This window comes from Uloborus diversus, chromosome 5 (genome assembly GCF_026930045.1).
Source record: "Uloborus diversus isolate 005 chromosome 5, Udiv.v.3.1, whole genome shotgun sequence".
NCBI lineage: Eukaryota > Metazoa > Arthropoda > Arachnida > Araneae > Uloboridae > Uloborus > Uloborus diversus.
Genome location: NC_072735.1, coordinates 72,856,441 through 72,872,729, shown reverse-complemented (window position 1 = coordinate 72,872,729; position 16,289 = coordinate 72,856,441). Strand labels below are relative to the sequence as shown.

General features: G+C 33.6%; 1 protein-coding gene across 1 annotated transcript in view; it reads left to right on the top strand.

Annotated features, from left to right (window-relative positions):
* The window catches only part of LOC129222693 (cytochrome P450 4V2-like), a 108,244-nt gene that overhangs the window by 18,327 nt on the left and 73,628 nt on the right, over nt 1-16,289 (top strand). The window contains exons 4-5 of the mRNA XM_054857225.1: nt 9,814-9,899; nt 13,340-13,533. Coding sequence (XP_054713200.1) covers nt 9,814-9,899; nt 13,340-13,533 — 280 coding nt within the window. The remainder of the gene's footprint in view (nt 1-9,813; nt 9,900-13,339; nt 13,534-16,289) is intronic.

The following is a 16,289-nucleotide window of genomic DNA, read 5'->3' as shown; positions in this document are numbered from 1 at the left end:
CTGGCACATTCGATACTCTCTGCAAGGAAAATGCTAACATAATTGCCGTTTATCATTACGAGGTGTGGATTTTACCGCTTTTATTGAGAACTAGCATTCCCGTACCCGGCATTGCTCGGGTAATGGAATTAGCAGGGGTTAACAGTGCTTGGTGCACCTAGTTTCGAAAATCCCCTATAATAATTACTTATTACCTATAACTTTTTCTAATTTGGGGAGGTTCCCGGGGCTCCTGGACTCCTTACATATATGCCTTTGTCCTTAACCGATCTTTAACTGTTATTAACGATCCTTTTAAAGTATTGATTATCTTTGCAAACACAGGCCATCCACATTTTATTGATATACCTATGTTTAAGCAAGAACTTCTTTGTATACAACATTTTTATTTTTTTTTTCTGGTGCTAAAATTATTAAGCTGCCTGATGAACTGACTTTGGAGCAAGCTACATAACATTGGCCGTGTGAAAAAAAAGTCTTCTCTTAAATCGCTCCCTGCTACTTTTAATGTCTGTCCTTGTGACTTATTAATGGTTATTGCAAAGCAAACTTTTACAGGAAACTGCACTCTTCTAAACTCAAAAAGATAGTCCGCATGTGATGATGTTCTTAAAAACTTCGTTTCTAGTTTTGAAAAAATGAAAGCAATAGACAGAAGCATTATGATTTGACTTGAGAAAAGCCTCGAAGAACCACGTGAGAAACAAAAACAATATCAAATTTATAGTTCGCTATCAACCAAAAGTTGAGATGAAGTACTGAATAATGATTTGAATGGAGGAAAGCCTCCGAAAATAAGGGATTTGAATTCAATGACAGGTTTTAATTTCGCAGAAATTAAGAGGTTTTAATTAATTTCTCCCGAACTAATTGAGATTTCGAAAAATCCTTTCTTAGTGGTTACTTTCGTAATCATGCGGACATGCCTGCCAAATTTCAAGTCTGAAGCTTCAGCGGTTTCGGCTGTGCGTTGATATATATATATATATATATATATATATATATATATATATATATATATATATATATATATATATATATATTATATATATTATATATATGTTATCTCAGGACATTGATTTTTATATATTAAGATAATGAAATTGAAGTCATGTCGAAGTAAATCTACTTTTGAATGCAATGTATTCAGGTGAAAGAATTATGAATGCTTTGGTTTCTCTACAGCTTTAGATCAGAAAGTTCGACTAACTTTAATGAAAACATTACTTGGTGCGTGTGCGAGCGTCTGAAACACATTTAGTTCATATTCGATGTTAAGTTTCTTTACCATTTGAATGTGACGTACAGCTAACGCACTAACTCTAGTTGTGTGCCTAAAATGCGTTAAGTGCAATCGGAATAAGTGAACTAAAAAAATATTTTTGTTGTTAAAAATTACCTTTTTTTTATAATTAGAGCAAATTATGCTCGTTTCTCCCCCTTTTTTCAATGTACGCATTTGCATTTTATTCCGCAATATTAGTAAAAATCATGAAATACTTTTTTTCTAAATCGAAGGTATCCTATGTCCACCCTGGCACCCATGACAAAGTGTATACGATCGGTTGGGTAGTTTAGGCGTGAAATGGTAAAGAACAAAAAAAAACAAAGTCACTTTCGCATATGTAATATTAGTAAGGATTCAGTAAGTAGTTTTCTTAATTACGGTTTTTAATCTGAGGTTCATAACTTTTACCAGATGGTAACGTACGGTAAAAGGGGTACCCACAAATTATCAATTATTTCATCAGAAAAATACAAAAATGAATTTAGTTACATTGATTTTATCTAGAGTTTATTATGTACTCTCTGTCATGATCTAAGCTCTTTTGCCATCTCTCCGATGTCTCAAACTAAAAATTTTGTTTCCTTTGAAGAAACATAACTCTAAGTAAATTCGCACATCATCGGTACTTTAAAATTTTTATTCCTTAGAGAATGTTCTAAGGTTCAGAACAAATGAAAATTGGATGGTGTTTTTTCTGGGGACCATGAAAGACGCTGTAAAATTTCTCAGTTTTGCTGTCTTCGTTCGTAAAGTTGCCAAATTTTACGCCGTTGTTCTCTCTACACTGTAAAAAAAATTCTGAAACGTTACTGAGTATTTCTGTGTAACGCTCCGGGATTTCAGTGGTTTTTATCCACTTCCTGGAAAGATCATGTATCATCGCCAAAAAGTTTCCTGAATTGCTACGAGTCGCACGAATTCAGACATCTTACTGTTGTAAAAAATATTTTTAGCTCCCAGTTTTAAAGATTAACTAAGTGTCTTTATAAAGTATATCGGCTTGAGTTCGACAGCGGCCGGTCTAGACTGATAAGGCGTCCAAAGGGCGCAAATCAGTTTATAGACTACGTGGCTTTGCAAGAATTGCAGGCGAGTAACATTCTAGGTACTTGATTGGAATTCTCTCTTATCTGTGGCCATGTTTACGATACTGCTTTTGAAGCTTTCCTGAAAATGCAGGAAAGTACCAAGCTATTATATCATAATGTAAAGTTCCAGAGACAAGACTGGCTTTAAACAGGAAGATTTATGAATATTTAAGGAGGTTTCCACGATAATTTCAGGAAGGTTACTGAATTTTAGTGGAAAACGTGCCTGGCTTTTGTAAGATATGTGACTCGAAGAAAGTGGGCACATCAGCTGCCCATTATTTTCCAGGAACGTTTCTGAATCGTTTTTACAGTGTATTCATCTCTGACAAAAGATGTGAAACCCACATGCCCTGTCTATAAACCTCGCGATCATTCGTTCTAAGAGATGTCTTAGAACTGTTCACCAAGTATCCTGAAGAGCGTTTACATTATTTAATTTAAAAGTATCAATATCAAACTCTACAGGACTTCAACTTTGATCGCTCTCAGACAAGCCTAAAACACCATTAATAAATGTTCTAAAGCAGCATAAGTACTCATTGATTTCCAATACGTCTTCACACACATCACAGATTATCTTTGTTGAAACCGTCGCATTAACACCCGATCGAAAATGAAAAACATGCATTGACGTAAATTGTTCATCACTTGGTCGATTTTCCGCCATTTTACGTCGGCACATTAACAACTTTTGGATTTAGTAGTCACAAAAATCATAGCCACGTGTTCTATTATTGTTTGATAAAGCACGTCTTAAAAAAAAACACCCTCTCTGAACTAGAGTGAAGCAAATATTCCGCACTAAAAGTAATTGATTATTTGAAACATGTAGCTGTAAAGGCAGGTATCTGCGATTCCAATTTTTTCGCAAATGCGTTATTTTTGCACGATTTTTACGTAGCAATACCTGGGTAAGCCCACAACTTCAGACAGACAGAGTTTCAAAATGGTCCCCTAAATGGTTTAAGCAATACTGGAAAAGTTATTGTTTCCGATATCTTTTTGTATTTGAATTTTTCGTAAAATCATTTTTTTTTTTTTTGGTGATATCTACTTTTTCAGCCGTACGCTTCGCTTTTGAAACAACCTCTATGTTAAGCAGAATTACGTGTGTTTTTTCTGTTTGACAATCACAAATATAATGAAAGAAACATCACATCATGAAATATCATTTTCAGCCGCAGATTCGCATAATAAAAAACAGCATAGTTTTTTTTTTCTTTCCCCCCTTATTTTCACGAGTTTTTAATAAAGGCCTAATAGTCTTCAGGGCAAATAGGTCATGGAATAGGTCCTCAAATACAAAACAGATTTAAAGTTCTAATCTGTAAAAACTTATCTTAATGAAACACTTTTACCACACTACCCTTATAAAAATGAGCTGCAGATTTCTTTAGCCAAAAATGTATACTTTGTGGGAGGGAAATATAAACTTCGTAATTAAGGTATTTTTTTCTACTGTAACGAATGAGTACAGACAAAATAATAATAAATAAATAACTTACATAAAAGCAAAATTCTTTTAATCTTGTAAATACCTGTATAAGAAAGAATATCTTATTATAGAAGCATAAAGTGTAGTTTGTTTATTTTAAATGATGAAAGTAATTTTTAGTTTCATTAAATATTAATAACACATAACATAATCCTTTTTTTTTTTTAAATTTAAACATTTTCATAATACATGGTGAATTTAGCAGCTAAGCTGAACTTAATGCTCCACGTCTCAAGTCAATGGAAAAATCAGCGTTTTCTATTATTTAAGGAAGAAAAAAATAAAATTAGAGAAAGAAAATTCCTTTAATTAATTCCTTTCCGTCTCCTTAAGGGGTGTGGTGTTCGGCGCCCAAACAAATAGTTTGGTCAAGTGCTTCTGCTCTTCGCACCCCTGGAGTAGTAGGCATTCCTGGTTCCCTGTGCAAGATTGTGTTCATAAGAGTTGAATACGAGTGACAAAAAAATGTTTGGCCGTGGGACCGCATATACCTTAATCGTGCTTGGCTGGAAGGATTGACTTCAGTCAAACCTTCCAGCCAGGTTTGAATTTATTCCTATTTAATTTAATACATCCTATTTAATTTAATATAATGTATGTTTTGCAACATTTAACTATACATACTTTTAAACATAAAAGTTGCTTTTTACTCTAATTTCAATTTTTAATAATGATTAAAGCAACTATATGTAATATGAATATGCTTTTAAAACAGTTTCTGTTTACGGATTGTTCTGTGTTCGGATTACCCGAAATAACATAAATGCTCTTTTTAGGCTGCTTTGTCGTGAAACTTTTAAAACATGAGACCAATTTTCGTTATTTCGCATTCACATTAACAAGCTGATGTTTAACAGGAAATATCCAACGTTGTTTAGCACAAATAAACAAATTGTTTGGCACAAATAAGCGATTAAAGAAAGAAAAGATTTCTGTAATCTGTTTATTTGTAATAAACAATGTTGGATATTTCCTGTTATTCCTCGGCACAAAGGTATTTATTTATTGCTTAAGCTGATGTTTCTTCTCTTCTAACTAAAGTAAATTTTGTTTCATGACATACAAAATCAACAAAACCAAACTTAAGGTAACTAACAAAAAAAGGTGGGTTTTTTTTTTTTTTTTTTTCGCATTTTATGACGGATAAAATCTATTTGTGATGTTCTTCAGCTTCAGCTTTTAATACACCTGCTCGTGTAAGCAAAGATATTTCTTAATGCATTTTTTACGCAAAGAAAATTAGAAATACGACTCAAAAATTTAATCAGACGTATTTTTACGCTTTGTATGTTAAATTAAAATGCAGCATTGTGGAAAATGTTTTTTTTTAAGTTAGAATTAAAAATATATTACATTTAATTTTTTTTTACTACAAAATATCCAAGATCCTAGTGTTAAAAATCAAAATTGAATACATATTTTATGTCCCTTCCATCTCTTATTTCATATTTAGAAGGTTACTTCGTCATAGAATTGATCATTATTTTTATTGTCTCCACTACTTCCGAATGTATTTCCAAGTTAGAAGACAAACCTTTCCTGCTGTCAACTGCTTCATAAACATCAAAGCAATTTTCCGAGCTGCAGTTCTTGCATTTGCTTATATTGTTTATTAAATGACGAAGAATATTTAATTCAATAATTATATTACAGTCATTCACATAAATCTTTTTATCTGTTTCACTTTTATCCAAATTGATTTTTTTACCCGATGCACTCTTTTGATCAGCACTTTGCTGTTCCAAGTTCGATACCTCTTTTCTTCGTGAACAATGCTGATTTCCATAGAACTTCTTTTTGCCGAATTTTTTTAAACGAGCCATGACAAAACTGCGAAGTGAAATACTAATTGCAATTTTTAATACTTACAACAAATAAATTTTGCAAGTTAAATAGATAGAATTAGCAAAAAACAGATAGAATTAGCGTAGATTAAAATAGCATGTAGCGAAAAAGGGACGATGTAAACAAAGTAAAGTAGAAGTCAAAAAAAATCACACAGCTTGGAAAACATACATCAGTTTACTATGCAGTTTATAAAGGACAAAGTTTATGGCTGGAGAGCAAGTTTAAAGTTACGTGTTTTTAGTACTACTTTGCAAAAACTGTAACAATTTAACAAGTTCCATGACGTCAAGCATTTCGTCAAACAGTTATGACATAAATGTTAGACTGGTGTATGGACTTCGCTGTATTGGAAGAGGCGAAAAAGCAGCACAGATTTTGTGTGGTATAATGAACTTGCCGCCCCCACCTTCAAAATTTGAACGCCTCAATTCAACGATTGTGAATCACCTTTCAATAGTTGGCAATAATTCTATGATTAAAGCTGCAAATGAGGCGGTTAAATTGCAAAATGGCAATAAAGACATAGTTGCAGCATTTGATGGTACATGGCAAAAAAGGGGGCACACATCGCTGAATGGTGTTGTATGTGCGACTTCTTTAGACACCGGAAAAGTTATTGACATTGAATGCCTCACAAAATATTGCTTTTATTGCAAACAGGAAAGCAACAAAGATCACGACTGTGAAAAGAATTTTGAAGGATACAGTGGTGAGATGGAAGTTGAAGGTGTTTTAAATATCTTTCGTCGCTCGTTACAAACTAGGAATGTGAGATACATCGGTTACTTGGGTGACGGAGACTCAAAAGGCTTTATGAATGTTTTGGACGCAAACGTGTATGGAAATGACGTTCAAGTGGAAAAATTGGAGTGCATTGGACATGTTCAAAAGAGGATGGGAGCGCGATTAAGACGATTACGAACTGATATGAAAGGCAAAACATTATCTGATGGCAAATCTCTTTCCGGTCGTGGTCGTCTTACTGATGACAAGATAAGATTACTGCAGCAATATTATGGTGCAGCTATTCGCCAAAATGCATCTAAGTCAGTAAATGACATGATAAAAGCAGTGTGGGCGACATACTTCCACAGTTTGTCGACTGATGAAAATCCTCAACATGGACTCTGTCCTGTAGGACCAGAAACGTGGTGTAAATTCAACAAAGCGAAGGAAACTGGAGGAACCTATGTTCACAAGCACTCTTTGCCGGAGCCTGTAATGTTGGCAATCAAGCCAATTTACAGAAGCTTGGCTGATAAAAAAACTCCTTGAAAAGTGCATGCATGGACGTACTCAAAATCCAAATGAAAGTTTTAACAGCCTCATTTGGGAAGGATTGCCCAAAACCCAATTTGTTGGATTCACAGTCTTGAAAATTGGGGTATTGGATGCAGTCATCTGTTTTAATGATGGCGTGTTCAGTCGAACAGAAGTTTTTGAAAGCATGGGCATAGCTCCAGGACATAATATGCAAAGAGCCCTTCACAGTGTGGATACAGTTAGGTGCCGTGAAGCGGAAATGAAAGTTCAAACATTATTCAAAGAAGCTTACAACCGCAAGCGAAGTTCAAAAAAGCTTTCTGATACGCTTATAGTAAAGCACCAGACCGACTATGGAGCAGGACAGTTCTGAAGCCCCATAATCTGAACAATGTGCAGTTTATGACTGTTTTAATTTTTTTTTCTTTTGAAGTAATTTTCTTATGTTTAGATACATATTTTACATTTCGGCACTTGTTTAAAGTTTAATACAATTGTTTGTATTTCACCAATATTTTAATAAACCTGAAATGCCAGGTTTTTGGCAAGTTTCCAAGTCAGATGTGTACTGCAATTCACAAAACCCATGTTTATTCGATGACGCGAAGTAGAGGTGAAACTAAAAATCTGCTGAATAAATCTCTATAACAACAAAATAAAACTTAAAATCATGTCTTATCAGTTTAAAACAATGCATTTAATTAAATATAGACCATAGAAGCAATAAAATGTAGCAATAAAGGAATATATAAGGGTAAAAACTGTTTTCGCCAGTTTTCTCGAAATGTGTTTTTTTGACGCTTAGGTACACTTTAAAGAAATTCTTCTGCTAGGATATGTTTGAAACTTGGTACAATTATTTATAGTATGCACATGCTCCTAGTAAACCTAAAATTTTTGGAAATCTTGCTGAATATTTTTTGTACAAGCACAATTTGATGATGAAAATTTTGACAATTTTTGAATTTTATACTCTGAAATTTTTAAAAAAAATTCAATTGGTAAAAATAAATTAAAATGAGGTTCTCATCATCAGTTGCACTGTTTTAAAGGTACAGACAAAGTTTCAAGGTAAGATTTAATGCCATTTTTGAGAAAAGTGTACCTAACTGTGTATCGATTATATTGTTCTCGAAAAAACAATATGTTAGTTCAGGCAATGTTTAAAAATAATTTTTAATGGGTGAAAGTTTTAAATAACACTAATATGCTCTTTATAGTATGGAAAAACAGTAGAAAAAGTTTTACTTTTGAATAATTAGTTTATAAAAAGATATACAGGTTTGAAAAGTAACCAATTTTCCTCGATTTTTTGAGCCGAGAACGTCTTGGTCCCCTTAATAATTAAAAAGATGGATTAAATGAGCTCGCCCTGAATCTGATTTTATGTATCATCATAATTTAGACACTTCTCGATAAAAACTACCGAATTCGAATCGATGTGTTTTGCAGATGGTTTCTTTCTTTAAATAGCTGAACAAACAAGAAAGCGATTTGAATATTTTCGAGAACGTATTTATATCGTGTTATGCGTTATGCATTAGGCGTAAGCTCTATTATTTAACAACTGGTGGCACCCGCACGGCTTTGCCTGTAGTAGAAAATTAAAAGGTCTTTTGGTTCGCCTGTATATTTACAAATAATGTGTGATGAATTTCTCGCAAATTGGCTTGCCCATGTTACAGTTCCACGTTATGATAATTTACTCGTCCATTTCGATAATTTACTCGTCCATCTTATGATAATTTTGCTCGGGAAAATGTTCTTAAAATTGGAACAGAAAAAGAACAAAATCGAATTTTCGAAAAATCGCTTCGAGGTGCACACCCCGTGCTACACACTAATGCTGTGACAAATTTCATGAAGATCGACCGAACGGTCTAGGCGCTATGTGCGTCACAGAGATCCTGACAGACAGAGATCCGGACAGAGAGACTTTCAGCTTTATTATTAATAAAGATAAAGATACACTGATATTTGTCTTTTACAAGCTTACTACCCGCCATTACTCATGCATTCATTAATACCACATTTCTAACAAACGATTTAAGAAACGGAAAGATGCCAAGCAGAATTTATAATGCATCAGTATGGAATTCGGTTAGATGCCGACATTTTTGGTGACTATTTTCTTGTTTAGCGCCGACACGAACAATGACTATATTATTCGATACGTTGTTTCTCTTCAACTCATACACATAGCGAAAAATTAATTTTACTTTCGCGAGGGAAGGTTTTTATTAAATGAACTTTTGTTAAATGGAAAAAAACACCAACATCAACAAGTTACATAACCCTTCGAAGTTTTCAACAATGGAAAACACATTGCAGTAAAACCTGTCTACAACGATACCGTTGGGATCTAAAAAACATATTGTTATAGACAGGTTATCGTTATAGACAGTTTGATTATTTGCGCTGACATTTTGCTTGGATCAACGAAAACATCGTTATAGACAGGTTTATTAGACAGTATTGTTATAGACAGATTTCACTGTACTTCCTTTTTTAACAATTACAATTCACTAGTAATACATAGTTCCTTAAAAATTGCGTTCCTCGGAAATCCAGAGTTCCATGAAGATCAATAAAAAGTTCCGCGCTCGTTTTTTTTTTTTTTTTTTCATTCAAAACAGTCACTTAAAAATGCAATTGAATAAATTTATAAATGAGGCAGTGTAATAGTCAAACATTTTCCATTAATAGGTACGTCTTTTATAGGTATGTCTTATCTTGGTACAAGAACTCATTGACGACTATGCAAATTTTGAAAAAAAATATATATTTTCTCTGCTATTTTTTCATTTATTATTTTTTCCCTGATTTAGGTAGTACTCAGCAGTACAATAATAACAGAAAAATCGACAGAATATCAGTTCCTACATCCATGGCTTGGCACAGGATTACTTACAAGGTTAGCATTAGTATTATCGTGTAGCTATATTGAAATAAATCTTTCTCTTTTATGACTATTCTTGGCCCCACTTGATTCTTACGGGCCTTGACAATTTATGACTTTTGTGTGTTAAACCGATGCAACTAGTAGCCTAAAATGATCCGCTCTTGAAATTCTCGAAAAATGCGAAACTTCATGTGTCGCACATTTTGGCCGCAAGAGGCGCTGAACCCAAACCTGTGTATACATCAATCAATGGACATTTTGATTGTAAGAAGTAAGAATGGAAAACAGGGATAGAGATCCTATTGCCTGTAGCGCCCTCTTTGTTGCCATGAGTTTCAGCTATTGTCACGGCCTATTAGATCCAAGTGGGGCCGTCGACTATGTCAAATCTCCATTATGCATTTTTTTTTCCGAACAATCAGGATTGTTTATTGATTTCACTTTACCTTAACTTGCCACTGAGGCAATTGGGGAAAAGTTTAAAATGTAATAAATTCAACATCCAGAATCCAGCATTTATTTGAATTCTGATGTCTTTAATTTAAATTATGTTTATCACAATCACGAATTGCGATAAGATTTACCACCTACTTACTCGATAGGTTTCTTGTTTCTACAAATGTAATGAAATGAAAATGTTGAAGAAATTTGTACATTTCATATTATGACAGGCGATTTTCTAGAATAGGTAGTACGAGGCACTGCCAACAAAAAATAAATGGTGACTAGGATGCGATAATAAAGATACCAGTACACTTATCATAAAGATTATTTGCAGCGTACGTATTTTTATTTCTTATCAAAAATATATGATGGGAATAAGTAATCTGGAAAATTTGTACTTAGATAAAACTTTGCTATTTAAAAGTGTTCTTCATGAAAAAACGTAATTTTACACACAAAAAAAACTTTCTTTAATGTAAAGTCTGCTTGAGTCAAACCCAGGGAAAAATATAAATGAAAGCAAACAGCAGGTTATTTGTAGCTAGACTAAGAAAATTCGCTCTCGAAACAAATATTGAAAACAACCATTGCGTCATGGCAATCTGAAAAATCAGAGCAACATCAACTTTGGTTAAGTGAGGATAATAAGAAATTCGTGATTGATCAACATTAACTGCCCCAGTCAATTTGTCCACCCGAGTCTCTACACTCTTTAACTATTCTTACAAAATGCTTAAAACGGGATGCAATCGAGAATACCTAGATTTTCCTGGGTGAGTGTATGTAGAATATGATGAAATATTTCCCTGGAACAATACTTTTCAGCATCAAGATTGCAATTGCAGTGAAAACCAATTTACAGATAGCTATCAGCAACATGGTTGCTGGTTTTTGTTATTTAAAACTAAGTTCAGGAATTTAAAATTAATATCGTTACACTAAAACTGTTTCTACGGATTTCTAAACCTTTAGATTACACTACGGAACATATCAATCGTATAAATTTAAGTTTATTTTATAAATTATTAAATGCAAATAACTTTCTTTCAAATTTTGTTGAGTCACCGTAATTTTATTATGAGCAAAAAAAGTTATTCGTTATTTGTTTACTTTTTTGTGCAATGACGCATTGCTTTGTTACCTCATCTCACCGTTTGTTATGTTCCTGGGATTTTTCAGATTACCATGATGACGAGAATAAGTCTAGTTCGCTGTTTTTAACATCTATTTAGAGAGATTTATTTCCGTCGTCATAGTTACAAATCGTCCGTGTTTACTCGAGGCTTAACTCAAGCGAATTTTACAATAAGAATCGGATTTCTTTGCTTAATATAAAGGTTTTTCTGTGTCAATATCGATTGGTTGGTTTTTCAAAACCATCGAAGTTCTTAACAAAATTTTATTTTTTTATATTAAAAATAGTGTTGGATTATCGATGAGTTTTGACATAGAAATCAAGTTTTTGCGATTATTTTTCGAATAGACATTCAAGGAAAATTCATGTGACCATCAATCCAAAAGGAAATTATGTAACTCCTTACGACATCTGAGGCCAAAGTGAGATAACAAAGCAATCGTCTTGATTGCTCAAGAAAACAAAAGTTGCATCCGAAGGGTTTAGTCAAATACGGCAATGAGAAGAAAAAGGGATGTATGAATCAAAATTTAAAATTTCGAGATAAACTCTGCAAATGGAAGGAAAACCTCTCGTCTGCGTTGATGCAAGGGATAGTAGGGGAATGTGGGGCAAAGTGAAATAGGGCCACCTATCTGGCAATATTTTAACAATGGAGTAACACGTGTAGTCTATTTCAGTCAGGAAAAAGTTTTCTCTGAAGGTCAAAACACATGATAATACCAGCAGTTTTAAAAATTGATACTCAAACTATAATATTTTGTTGGAAGTCAAAAATAGTTTTTGTTACTATCAAATTATGAAGTTCTTCTTATTTACATTTTAAATATTAATTGAGACCTACTAATATTCAGTGTAGTATGTATTTAGTTAATATTAAGTTTATTTGTATTTTAAATATTTTGTAAAAATAGCCAAGTGCATTCGGGGCAAAGTGAAATAGTTCATTTCGTTTAATTATTCAAACATTTACTAAGTCACTCACGTAATCTTTTATTAATTTATTTGCATTCCTTAATTTAATAATTCACTAATTTATTCATTCATTTACTATTCCATTCACTCATTTATTTTTCCTCGCACATTAATTAATTAATTCATTTATTTATTACTTTATTTATTTATTATCTTTTCATTTATCCATTAATCCTTTTATTTACTCGTTTATTCCTATTCCTATTCCTATTCAGAGTCACAACTGACTACAACTGTATTTATGTCGAGGATTTACTCGTTTACTTGATCAAAAATATTTTTCACAATGGGGTTGTTTCCTTCAGTCAAAGTAGTACTTTTAGTCACTGAAATTGATAGAATAAGCAAAAAAAAACATGGACCAAGAAAATTCTTTCATTTTCCCAACAGTTTTTTTTTTTTAATTAATTTTTTAAAGTGCCCGATTTTTCAAACAAGGCGTAGTCTTGATGACGTCACAAATGATGCACTTTGGTGCATCTTTGTACCGCGTTTCCACGTTATGATAATCAAGAAGCGAATTAAAATTGGGCTCTACGCTTGCTATCAATCATATCGTTGCCAACAGACGTGAGTAAAGATGCGAATTAAATATTTTGCTCTGTGAATGGCAACACAGAATGGCATTTCATCATTTGTGATGTCATCGGCAAGAAATGTAAACAATAAAAATCACCGATTTAAGAATTTTTTTTAAATATTAAACAAACAAATTATTTAAAAAATGGTTAGCTCCTATGTTTTTAAGCATTTTCTTTCAGAAAAAAGTACTTTTAAAATATTGGAAACGACCCCATTGAATTTAAAGATTTTATTAGAAAAATTTAAAAAATCTGCGTAAAATGACCCCGCGAAAAAAAAGGGCCTACTGTATTAACAACCTGATCTTGTTATACAGCAAAGGAGAAAAGTGGAAAATTCGAAGAAAGTTCCTGACACCTGCATTCCACTTTAAGGTGCTTGAAGACTTCGTTCCTGTATTTGACGAACACTCTAAAGTACTGACAGAAAAACTATCTCGGCTCAGTTGTGATAACGCCTGGCTTGACATTGTTCCTTTAATCACAATGTGCACTCTGGATATCATATGCCGTAAGTAAAATGTTTCCCATTCTTATAGTATTAGCACATAAAACTACTGGTAAAATATTTACAAATATAAATACTGTTAAATAATGTAAAAAAAATCATTGAGAATTAAGGAGATATAAGCAGTAAGTTACCGTCCTTAAGCCTGGGCTAAGGCAGAAATACACTGCCGTGCTAAGCACAAAAGTCGTATCTGCCCCTTTTATCAAAATTGAGTTACGGTCACCAGGTAGTTCTTTATAGTATACTAGTGGTACCCGCACGGCTTTGCCCGTAATAGAAAAATTAAAAGGTCTTTTGGTTCGCCTGTATATTTACAAATAATGTATGGTGATTTTTCTCGCCAATTGGCTTGTACCCATGTTACGGTTCCACGTTATGATAATTTCGTATCTCGTCAATTGGCTTGTGCCCATGTTATGGTTCCACGTTATGATAATTTCGTAATTTAATCGTCATCTTATGATAATTTTGTTCTTAAAATTGGAATAGAAAAAGAACCACATCGAATTTTTGAAAAATCACTTCGAGGTGCACACCCCCATGCTACAAACTAACTTTGTGCCAAATTTCATGAAAATCGGCAGAACGATCTAGGGGCTATACGCGTCACAGAGATCCTGACAGACAGAGAGAGATCCGGACAGGGAGACTTTCAGCTTTATTATTAGTAAAGATAAAGATTTTACCTACACAGAGTGTTTCTGAACTCTTGGGTAAAACTTTAAGGGGTGATAGTACATATCAGGACAAACAATATAATGGCAAAAATAAGGGTCCCAAACATTTTCCGAAGGAGATCTGCGTTATTAAAGTTTAGAGTCCAAAATTTCAAATGATCATAAAAAAACGGGAAAATCGGTCAATTTGTTTGAGGTTAAAAGTAAATTATTCTTTTAATCAGTATTTTCTTGAAAATAAATTTTGAAGATGCAGTTTGAAAAATGCCGATAGAGGGTGTTTTAGACTTTGGAGTAACAAACAATTTTTTTACGGCTATTTTTGAATCTCATTAAATGTTTTCTAATGCTTGGACTCAGCTGAAAATCAGAATCATTGGGCGTGATTAAATCGCGCAAACTGAACTGTCATCAGAAGTTGAAATACACTCTGTCACAAAAAACTACCTTAACCCAGAAGGAAACGAGCGATTTTCACGAAACTTAAAATGGATGAGGCCTATGACAAGATAAGGAAATGCTTACAAATTCAGAACAAAAGAATGTTTTATTAAAAAGTTATGATACAATACAAGTAAATGTTACAAAACCGTAAGTTGTAACCTCTAGCAGCTATACAAGACAAAACACGGCGTGGTATGGAGTGAAATAGGTTACCTATGACTACTGGCACTAAATCGGGATTCATTGTTGAAGATAATATGCCTCCAGTCCCACAACCCAGTTAATTAAGTGCAGCGAAAATCCAAACGACGAAAATCCAATCCATCGCAATGGACGCCGCACCGGTTCGAGATACCAGCGTCTTTCAGTCTACTGAAGATTGTTTTTCTTGATACTATCAGTTTCTCGAAAGGCGTTAAACGGCATGGAACTAATGTTAGCGACCTTGTTGATACGGTTGTGGCCGTTCTTATGATGTGCGATCTTCGCGCTCGTTTCTGTTTCTAGAATGCCTTAACCGACCGCAATGGAGCAATTCATTTATTTTTACCTACACTAAGCTGCTACCATATCGCTCCGAACGAGGTGGTGGCAGATACGCGCGTACAAACAACCTGCTTCTCAGAGACCTACTGTACGTCCCTTTAAAAAGGCCAGCAATTGTTCGTATACCTCTAAAAGGTCGTCCTAGTCACAATAGCGTCCTTACAACTCTAGTTTCGTTTGAAGTGCCATTTGAACCAAGCTTTTAAACCTTAAATCGTACGTATCTGCGCATCTTGATACGCATAGCGCGCTTACTCTTTCATCACTGGCGACGACATTTAAATCATCTCTTATCAAACTACATTCCTGTCGAATTTGTTGGTTGCAGCTTCTTGATGCATACATTTTTTTTTTTTTTTTTTTTTTTTGTGACAAAGTGTATTTTAGCATTTGAAGACAGTTCAGTTTTCACTACTTAATCACTCCCAACAATTCAGATTTTTAGCTCAAAATTTAAGTTTGAGTCCAAGCATCAAAAAACATTTAATGAGATTCAAAAATAGTGGTAAAAAAAGTTGTTCGTTACTCCAAATTCTAAAGCGCCTTTATCGGCACTTTTTAAACTACATCTTCAAAATTTATCTTCAAGAAAAAACTGATAAAAAGAATAATTTTAGCGAAAACCGCAAACGAATCGATCAATTTTTCCGTTTTTTATGATCATTTAAAATTTTGGACCCTAAACTTTAATGGCGCTTATCTCCTTCGGAAAACGTTTGGGACCCTTATTTTTGCCGTTATATTGTTTGTCCAGATGTGTAGGTACTATCCCCCTTAAAGTTTTGCCTAAGAGTTCAAAAACACCCTTTATGCAATATTTTATGATCATTTGTGAGTGAGAAGTATTTTTTAAGAAAACATCTTAAAAAGACTGTTCTGAATCAAATATGTGACGGCGTAAAATTTTAAAAAGCAGTTTCTCATTTTGAACTCAGATGCAGATACGACTTTTGCACTTAGCAGCGCAGTACATAGTAGTATTTTCCGAAAACTCGGTTATGCCATCCAGAGACTGCAGTTTCGTCCTTGTTATCGACTCATCAGACTGGAATAGACAATAACCGAGCAGGAGGAAGATGTCATCTCATT